This window comes from Eschrichtius robustus, chromosome 15 (assembly GCF_028021215.1).
Source record: "Eschrichtius robustus isolate mEscRob2 chromosome 15, mEscRob2.pri, whole genome shotgun sequence".
NCBI classification, from domain to species: domain Eukaryota; kingdom Metazoa; phylum Chordata; class Mammalia; order Artiodactyla; family Eschrichtiidae; genus Eschrichtius; species Eschrichtius robustus.
The window spans coordinates 19587040-19597811 of NC_090838.1; the positions used below are offsets into that span (position 1 = coordinate 19587040).

The window sequence follows — 10772 nt, forward strand, 5'->3', positions numbered from 1 at the left end:
TCTTTCTGAATGTGTTTCATTCTCTCAAATTTTTTCTATGAGGTTGGAATCAAGGTTGCCAGCATCAGCAGGACTCCTCCTATCTTCCTCTCCTGAGAAGAAGTTTGTTTTCCTAGATCCAATTAGAAAGATCCCAGGGAGGGATGCCAATTAGTTCAGCTTGGGTGACATTCCCATCTCTTGGGCCAATCCCTGTGACCAGGGAGGAAGGGTGGGTCATAGGAGGATTTGGCAGCTCCCCTTTAGAACACGTTAGCAGTATGGAGAGGGTAGAGCAGTTCCCCAAAAGAGTGGTGGGCATTCTCAGGTGATGACGAATGTCATTCATAATGAAAATTAAAGCTCTTGTTTGAAGTCTTCAGAGATAGACCGCCTTCTGCGCGTTGGCCCTACAAGGCTTTCACTTTCAAATCTGGGTTCACAATAGTCTGTTACTTAAGGTTTCTTGTTGTCCAGGGACTAGTTAGCTGAATTATTAAGTTATTCAGCCAAGATCTGCATTATTAAAATGAGATAACAATAGTTTCATTTGAATTAAAAAGGCACACGTAATATTAGTATCTTTCTTTAAGAGATCAAAACACTTTCATCACAATTTAATTAAGGTTAGCCTGAGGGACCAGTGAATAAAATTTCCTCCACTTTACGCACTGGCAACTTAAAGCAAGATGTCTTATCTACGATCTCAGTTGGTAAGGAACTGGATTGGCTTCTAGACTAGCATGTTCTACATTAAAGACCAGTATCTCAACAAATAAGTGCAGCCCACAGACCAGTGTTTGGCATTTGCCTTTACTTTATAAAAATACACAACTTGAATACATATGACACTCTCTATACAAGACATAAACAGCTGTTAGATTTAACATTTTCCGTTAGTTCAACAGAAAGCAAGTATGTAAATTACTTCGTAAGAGCAAAGGGTTTCTTTAGAGACTGTGCATTCCCGGCCCAAGGGCAGACCACCCCGCAGGCCATCGATGCAGGAAGCTCACCCAAACTGTCCAACTTTCCAGCGAGTCATTTCACCAACATGGCCTTTATTGCACGGCTTCCTATTGCACTGCTTGTCAGACATAATCTAACTTACCCACACCACAAGTTTAAGCTTTCGTCTTCTCTAGAAATGCTTAATGGAAAAACCAACGTATAAACAGTATTAACTGTCTCTTACAATTGTGCTAAGTACCAATCATGAGAAATATGAACCCCTCTTCACTTTGCAAAACTTGCAACGGAAGGTGGTTAGCTGTATTTCGCGGCTAAATTCCTCTGCAGAAGTTTTACAAAAACGTTGGCAGACTCAGAGTGAGCTATATGGAGTGTGGTGGAGAGGGAGTGACATCCCAGGGCCCACTGAAACTGCTTATAGGACAGGCACTGTTCCTGTCAAAGGCAATGTGCGCACGGCCCTACCCTTTCGAACTTGAGACTGAAATACCTCCCTCCCCCTCGAGATTCTGTCATTGTTCTATGAGGAACAGCTACCTCATTACTGATTCAGAGCTTACAGGGGCTGCCCACTTACTGTGGCTTTCTTTCAGAAATTTAGCTGCCTTATCTATGGCTCATTTAGCGAACAGTGAATTAGGTACTAATTTATCAGTATAAAGAAATATTTACCAGTTGAGAATTCAGTGCGAAAAAAAAACATCCTAGAGTGAGTTTCCTGAGGTAAATGTGAGCCTTAAAGAAAAGAGTGCAATCTACAGAGTTACAGCAATTTATCTTGGGTAGCACCACAATACCCCCAAGTCTGGACTTTACCGAGCACAAATTTATGTGAAGAAATAAAATGATAACGCTGAAGTAAAAAAAATGTTGACAGTTGAGAATATCAATTCAAAAGGAGGCAGGAAAGAGGAACAGAGGAACAAAAGGAGGGTATATTTTAAAGTTCTTAGGTAGGTTGGACAATTAATTTCAAAAGCCTCCAGGTATTTCTAACAAGTTTTAAAAGTATTAATTCTTGGTGACTCAAATGCAGAAGAAATGGCTTTTCTTGAATAATAGCTGTTCGAACTTTTTATTCTTTTTTTGAAAAACATGACTTTCTATAAAAATTTTTTTAGCCATTGAAATTATTCTGCTAGTTATTACTCTCACTGATGTATTGTGCAATCCTAACTGGCTGAAGAATTTTAATAAGGTTGAACTACAAAGTACATATTTGCACCAAGAATTTAAATTAATGCACAGAGGTCTGTAAAATTTTGTATGAAGTTACTTTTCATTGCCAATCAGGCTTCATTACTTCTTGATATTCTACTCAAGGATTATGGAAATCAGAAAACTTCTAGGACCCTGAAGCTTAACTTTCTTTTACATAAATGAAGTAGTACATGGCCATCCTTAACATTAATAATCAAGGTGCTGGGAACTGAGCCTCAAGACCTACGAATCAAGATCAGGCTAAATTTCAACAAGTCACTCGTTATATAAGGATATGAATGGAAGCACTAAAGATCTCTCTCTGCTATAACTGCTCATCTGCACCATGTAGTTGAATAAGGTGACCAATCTAGTGTTTAATAACAACAATGAAAACTGGCACCAGTTTTTACCCAGGGCCACATACTCAGTGACCTGTCATGTCAATTTGGGCTGATACCACCATGCACAGTCCCTCATAAATATGACCCTCCTAAGTCCTGCTGTAAGAACAGATCTATGTTTAATTACTTTAGGCATGATGAAGGCCTTAAGCAAAATTTAGGCCCCGAAGAACTTTGGGCTGGAGTTCTACAGGCCCAGAGCTAGTTAGAATTAAAAGGCCAGAGGAAAATCCCACAAGAAATCATACTCGTATCTCAATTTATAGGAAAAAAAAAAAAAGCATTTTCAATATCACCGAGATGAAAATTCATACTAGAAAACAACGCTCTGGTTTCCTGACAACCAGCTCAATGCAGCTCACGGGCAGCCGCACAAAGCAAAGCTGCTCTGGAGAAGGGAAGAGTCCAGAAGACTGCAGTGGGCTTGAATTAAACGAAAGTGGTTTTTCTTCTCCGGTGGTAAGGTGAATGCTCCTTGGCGATCAATATGGGATAGCTGTTTAAAATTCACAGACAGTAATGTTTTACATACTTTAAAGCCCCAATTAGTGCAGCCTGGTCACAGCTAAAAATCTGAGTAACATGAGAGTGATGGTGTAACGAGCCACGCAGTGACACTGGTTCTGTAAGCTCTGGAAGAAAGGCTGGTCCTCACACTTGATCTTCATCCATCCCTTGGATACTGAGGAAGATACTACGGCAAGAGAATGTATCTCTCTATGTGAAATTGATTTTCATAATCTGTAGCTTAAAAATATTACTAATCAGAAATTTGTAACCCAAGCAAAAGTAACAGAGATTCTTCCCACACAGGCCTTAAGATCTCTCTGTCCACCACCCAAAGGATCCATAACTTGTCTCTGGTCAACCAGGCCCAGGTGAAGGCTGCACAGGAGGATGGAGGAGTCAAGAGCCGGAAGGCAGGGATTCAAGAAGAGAGAAATGGTGGCAGATATGCACAGGAAGAGCAGAGGGAAGAAAGAGGGAACTAACACTGATGAGGAAGTAAAGAGGAGGCCCGGCACCCCGGCCTTTCCCACCTGCTGTGATGCAGAAACAAAGAAGGCATAAGCCTCATATGGAGGCTCTCCTAGGGCATCAAACATGCCCGAGCCAGGCCGGCCGTGCCCCCTGGGCACGTGTGCTCAATCTAGTGTGACCTGCAGGCACTGCTGTCTTGGAGTCTGACTCCTGATTCCTAGGCGATGATACTCCCTGCAGCTACCAGCACCCACTTCCACGGCCAGGGAGAGGCATCAGATTCAGGGGCAGGACTAGCAGCAGCCAGTGTACCAGAACTGGCGGCCGCCATCACTGTCTTTGCTCTCTTAGGACTGGCTGGTCTCTCCCCCTGTGGCTGGAGAAGGGGAACAGAGTGAACGTCACAAAAGGGCTGCTCAGTTCAGAATCGTATCGCCTCGTTTCACTTCCAAAGGGCTGCCAAGAGTTCATTAACTATAGATTGATGCTTAAGATACTACCTAAGAAACTCACTGTAAAAGGGGCAACTTGCTTGTGAGGTCATCACACTTTCAGGGATTCTGCTATGTCTGCTTCCATCTGTGTTTTCTTCTCTGATGATGAATTTTTTTAAAAAGAAAAAGTGAAAGGATCCTCCTATCCTCCTTCCAGAAACCTCATGGACTTTCCTGAGCAAAGTGCCTAAGGGATGCTACACTGACAGAGCTAACAAACTCATGAGAAAAAAATCTTACGTCATTCAGAAGTAGGAAATGAACGGTCGTGTATAAGCGGCGCTTGGTCCTCTTCACTTCATCTCTCTGCAAAATGTCTATGGCACGGTAACAGGCACCCGAATTACTGATTTACAAATGACAGCACATGAGTGAAAAGAGCTGTAAGATTTTGTGGAGGAAAAACCCATGTTGGCTATTTTACCTCTAGGGAAAGTCTGTTTGGACTTGAGGCCCACACTTGTCTTTTTTTCTAATTTCTATTTGATGTTTTTCAGAAGGGCTGTTCGGGCATTCACAACGGCTTTGAAGGCATCTTCACTACCAGGTGCTACACACTTGTCAGGGTGAAGCAGCACAGCAAGTTTCCGATATGCTTTATTGACTTCATCTCTACGAGAAAAAGCAAAGCTCTATGTCATCAGTATCGAGGTCAGCCCCCACCCTCCACGCACTGCATTTTAGCTGTTTGGATATCATAATATCTCTTACAGTAAGCATATCCCAAATAAATGTTACCCTTTCTCAAAGACGGGACTAAAGGACTAGGAAACAAACAATGCACAAATAACATGTAACATTCGAGTAGAAAAATATACAATGCAAAGTGAGTATACAAACAAACATGATCAGATGAAAACAGCACTCGGCACTTCATAGGCACTGGGCATTTGCCGACGGAAGCAATGAGGACAGGGGCCATCAGGGCAGGCCCCCTGGAGGAGGGTTCTGGAAGAAGGTTGGGTTCAGGGATTGACACAGTGGTGGGGAATACAGAGCAGCAGGGAGAGAACCGGCAGAGGCCAGGAAGGGAGCCGGAGCCCGCACGCAGTTCCAGGAGGAAACTGCACTGGGAAGTAACATGAAACAAAGTTGGCCAGGGAGCACGGGTCAGTTAAGTGAAGGGCCTTGAAGGCAAAACAACAAAAAAGTTGGATTTTTAACAGTAGGTGTTTCATGACAAAATGGTGCTGGGAAAGCTGTTTTTGGAAGTTAGGAGACAGGTAGCAGGTTGTTACAATAACCCAAGCATGAATACAAGGGTTTAGATTAAGGTGTTTGTGGAAGCCAACAAGGGAAGGCAAAAGAGATAATAGAAACAAAGCCCTGGCAGAAGCAGATGATGAGATGGGTATAGGGGTGGAGAAGACATGAGAAAAAGGGCTGAAATGAGTTCCAGGGTCATGGGGAATCTAAGGCCTCAGGGAAGATGGTGGCACCACTGACCAAGAAAGAGCCACTGGAAAGGGGTACCTGAGAGTTACAGTGAGCTCCCTGAGACCAAAGAAGAAACAAGAGAGAATTTAACATTATCTAGAGAGGAAAGGAGCAGTACGATGAGTGTTTCACCAAAGACCAGGGAGCCCCAGGAGAGACCTCTAAGGAGCAGGGACTGCTGGGGTGGGGGCTGGAGACCACCTGGCCCTGCAATTCTCCCCGCTCTTCATATCCTCAGGTGTCAGGCCTCTGAGAGGCTTTCAAGTACCCAGCCGCTCCCCTGGTCAGAGTCCGGCTCTGTCTCTACCAGATGGTTTTATTTCCCACTTCCCTTTTGTATTCCTTTTGTAATTCAAGGTTCTTGTTAACTTATAAGCCTGGATTTGGTGCTTCCCCAAATCTCCTTTATTCTTTATCAGAAGGACTTCTAGTCTGGCTCTCCAAATCAGGGAGATGGTCTTTGATATCTTGGATGTGATATCTGATCATGTTTGTTTGTATACTCACTTTGCAGTGTATATTTTTCTACTTGAATGTTACATATTATTTGTGCATATGTGATATCTTACGTGTCAGCTTGGGGAGACTGAGGTCATAGGGCTATGTTAACAGCTGTCCATGTCGCAGGCATACGTCCTAAGGCTTTTTCTGCTTTCTGATCTTAGAGGAGTCCTTCTGAATTTTCTTGTTTTACCTTGCATGTAGCTTTTCTACATAGATAATTTCGATATTAGCTAATAAGAATCACATTCTCCCTAAAAGACTCTCTGTCCTTGAGGCAGAAACAGCATCCTCTCTCTTTCCCATGAGTGAGTCTTGGGTTGGGCCCCTCTAGCCACTCTGCTTCCCAAGGAAACATGTCCATATGGGGTTAGTGGTTAGGCCTGGTACCTTTCAAGAATTCTGGATAGCAGGAGAAACTTTCAAGGAAAATTTTAGAGAAACAAGACTGAGTCAGGTGTGTAAAAAATATATTAATTCTACTGAAGATTTTTCTTAAAGTTCAAGAATAGTAAACATAGCACTGAACAAACATTAAAACTCTCTATAACTTAAAAAAAATGTTTTTAGGGAATTCCCTGGCGGTCTAGTGGTTAAGACTCCATGCTTCCATTGCAGGGGGCACGGGTTCGATCCCTGGTCGGGGAACTAAGATCCCGCATGCCGCACGGCACGGCCAAAAAATAAAATAAAGGTGTATTTAAAAGATAAAATAAATGTTTTTAGGTTTTGCCCAAACGTGCTCATGCCATACAAATTAGTTTGATAGACCCAGAGGAACAAAGGTAAGATAAGAACATGTTATATTGGTTAAGGATATGGAAATTATGGAGGTCCTGTAAATTTTGGGAGGTTCCAGTTAACCACAATAATAAGTAAGAAACCAAAAGTTTCTTTTTCCCTAATGATTATTGTTCTAAGTTAATTAGTAAGTAATAGTTTCTTAGTTATAGAGTCAATATCCCTTGGAGATGAAATGGAAGAATTTAGGATGTGACTATGGAAGTCTAAAAGGACATTTAAAAGCCACCAATTAATTTTGTGCTATGAGGTCATCTGAATTCCTTCAGGTGTTTAACAGCTCCTCAGTAATGCCTGGCAAGTCCAGGGAGACCAATAACTGTCTCCCTTTTCCCCTCCCCTCTTTCTTTCTGGACTCAAAGATATGCTATGAGACCAAAATGGAGGAGATGCTTAATGCTGTTGACGCTGACAAGGCGATTTCAAGAGCTACTTTTTCTTTTGCGGGAATCAAGGTGAAAAAGTAGAAAGGGGAGGAAAGCTATGGTGCAAAATAAAAAGGTCTGAGAACTCTAATAATAACGTATAGTAACAGTATTATTATAGCATTACAAGTTATATAACAATTGAAAGTTGTTAAGAGAGTAGATTCCAAGAGTTCTAATCACAAGGAAAAAACATTTTTTTTGGTATCTATATGAGATGGCAGATGTTAATTAAACTTACTGTGGTCATCATTTCACAATATATGTAAGTCAAATCATTATGCTGTACACCTTAAACTTATACAGTATTGTATATCAATTATATTTCAATAAAACTGGGGGGAAAAGTTATATAATCATGCTGGATAATGATTTATTCTTTCACAAAGAGTAGTGATTGTATTTCCTTTTCTCCCAAATAATTATTTTGGATAAAATAAAATAATTTAATATAAACACACACAGACGAGGAACTAGCAGGATTTCTGACAGAGATAGAAAGAGACAGAGACAGGCAGACGCACAGTGCTCAGGGTCAAGAACCAATTCTACCACTAACTCCTGGGGTCCTTGACTGTGTTTTTAGTCTCACTGAGTCCCAGTTTTCCCACCTATGAAATGAAATGTTTGGACAGGTTGATGGCTAACACTCTTTCCTTCTCTAAAATTCTATGATTTAAGAATTTTTTTTTTTTGAGGTTACATTAGCTTCAAGGCTCTTAGTCAACAAAAGCAGAGCATATAATTTCAGAAGGTACTTATATAATACACAAACTACATAGTTCCCACATTAGGTAATTGTGCCCTCTGTTTTCTCCCTTTGGTGTTCACTTAATTCAGTGAAGGAGCATTATTAAGTAATCCAAGATATTTCCACACATCTTCATATTTCTAGCCAATTACAAGAAGATATCGCACTATAATTCTGATGATTGAGTCTTTTTCTATAACAGAAGGCAGCACTAATATCTGAGAGCACTGCTTACCTTGAGGCCCCAGGTTTGACTCCCAACATGTCCCAACTATCTTTACTATTTCGAATTCTGCGAATGGTGTCTGCTTGTTCTTTGGTGAAACTAGCACTGCTATTTGTGATAGGACGTTTCCCGCCGTTTTCACATAAATCAACTATGGATACATAAAAGGTCTGCAAAAAGAAAACACATCCCAGAGGAGAACTGATTTTGAGAAAATAGGAATTCCTTCTAACCATCAACTTAAAGAATTTTAATATATTCCAAAAACTTAAAATTCACAATAAAGCAAATGTACTTTGGAAGATTTTTTTCTTTCATACTATACATACTATACATACATATATGTGTGTATATATATATATATTTAAGCACACAATAAGGATAAGGAATAAAATTTCAATGGCTTATAATCCTACTCTCAGATAACCACACTTGAAATTAAAAACTAGTACATGAATATTGTTAGAAAAATTCAAATAGTAGGAAAAAGTGTAAAATGAAAACTGTCTCCCTACCCCTCAAGTTCCTCTCCTTGAGGTAACCATTGTTAATATATTATTTCAGTATCCTTCCAGAATAATTTTCTATCAGTACCCAGTCCATACACACATCCAAACCCTAAGCATTTACATAAAAGAGAGCAGATTAAACACACTGCTTAGCACCTTGCATTTTTTTTTTCACATAATAATAAATCTTGGAACCTTTCTCTAGCTGCACATAGACACTTCCTTCCTTCTTTTGCTTAGTTTTTTTTTTTACATCTTTATTGGAGTATAATTGCTGTACAATGTTGTGTTAGTCTCTGCTGTATAACAAAGTGAATCAGCTCTACGTATACATATATCCCCATATCCCCTCCCTCTTGCGTCTCCTTCCCACTCTCCCTGTCCCACCCCTCTAGGTGGTCACAAAGCACCGAGCTGATCTCCCTGTGCTTTGCGGCTGCTTCCCACTAGCTATCTATTTTACATTTGGTAGTGTATTTATGTCAATGCCACTCTCTCACCTCGTCCCAGCTTACCCTCCCCTCCCCAATTCCTCCTTTTAAATGACTGTTCAGTATTCTACTGTGTGACTATACCATAATTTATTTAACCAACTCCCTATTCTTGGAAAGGTCAATTGTTGCTAGGTTTTTTCACAAACAGTGCTTTAGTGAATATTTTTTTATGTGTATATATCTCTGCACACTTGTGGGAATACTGCTTTTGGATAAATTCCTAAAAGAATAACTACTGAATAAAAGTGTACGTGCATTTTACTTTTCAATTTTGACAACTTTCATACAAAAAGGCTATACCAGTTTATACTCCCATCACTGTGTATGGGAGTGCTTATTTCCCCACACCCTTGTCAACATTGGGCATTATCATACATCTTCACTTTTGCCAAGCTGATGTGTATCTCACAGTTTTTATTTCATTTCTTTAATTATAAGTGAAATTGAGTATCTTTTCATCTGCTTATCGGTCTTTTCTTGTTCTGTAAACTGTTCATATTCTTTTCCTATTTTTATAATGTTTTTCAAAGTGAAAACTATTTTTTGATCCTGCTCATATTTCATGCTCTATGCACTATTATTGTTGTTGAATAACTTCACTCAAAAGACTAATTTAATACACTATGGCTGCTTTTAAATTGACTTATCTCCTCATCCCTCCATTTCTTTTTTAATCTCTTCCTCTTTTTTTTCCAGATATTTCTATAGTGCCTATTATCATCTAAAAATTTTATCCTTTTCTTTGACTCCTCTTTTTTATCTCCAGTATTAGCTAATCAATTTGGCAACCTAAACAAGAAGCCTTGACATGTGAAAAGGGGTGTCAAAGGAAAAGCCGTTAGATACCAAGACAAGAGAAGTGTTAACTTAATTTTAGTCTATCTTAATACTGCTCTGTGTTAACAGTGTAAGATAAAACCAAGTTCCTTCCTGACATAAAGTGTCTATTAAATATATAGGAAACAAAGAAAGTATTGATTAAATTGAACCAGCAGGAAAGCACTACTTCTAAGTACTTACAGAATAGTTTATTACACTCTGTTACCCTTTTTTTTTTTTAAAGACTATCCATTAGTTCTACCCAAGATTAATCTAAAAAAAAAAAGCAACCTAAAAGGGATCACAGTTCCCAAATGTTTGCTTGTGCTACGTATCAATAAGATTTTCTTCTAGTCTGTAAGTTAACCTAAAATATAAACACTCACAGATTTCTGAGGGCACAAGCATTTACCCATAACACATAATGTTATAGAAGGCTAGCTGTGGTGATATAGAGAATGCTAGAACTGAAGTCAAAAGTCTGTTCAAATTCCTTGTCTGAGTGCCAGCCATGCTGGAGTAATGGGTACTGGACTGAACCTCCTGCCATAAACTACTATAAAAGTGAACAAATATATGAGGTAACTCTTTTCAGGTAGTGGACAACAGCAAGTGCAAGACTGCTCCTTGGTCCTCTACCTGGAGTCCATTTCCTGACCCTGTCACAGAAAGTCAGAGTCTGATCAGACACAAAGTCCCATTGAGCCAAGGAGGCAGAGGTGAGAGCTTGAGGATGCTGAAGTGGCTAGAATCTGTGGAGTACGGCCTTGGATAGGAGG

General features: G+C 40.0%; 1 protein-coding gene across 2 annotated transcripts in view; it reads right to left on the reverse strand.

Annotated features, from left to right (window-relative positions):
• Positions 1 to 778: 778 nt before the first annotated feature.
• Positions 779 to 10772, reverse strand: part of DNAJC27 (DnaJ heat shock protein family (Hsp40) member C27) — a 46411-nt gene continuing 36417 nt past the window's right edge. The window contains exons 6-8 of one of the 2 annotated variants that reach the window (XR_011076672.1): positions 8181 to 8341; positions 4271 to 4642; positions 779 to 3051 (exon numbers count right to left, since the gene is read on the reverse strand). Coding sequence is in view for 1 of the 2 variants with exons in the window: in XM_068564881.1 (XP_068420982.1) it covers positions 4510 to 4642; positions 8181 to 8341 (294 nt within the window). In the remaining variant the exon portion in view is untranslated. Of the gene's footprint in view, positions 4643 to 8180; positions 8342 to 10772 lie in introns of both variants that reach the window. The other variant, XM_068564881.1, reaches the window with a different exon arrangement.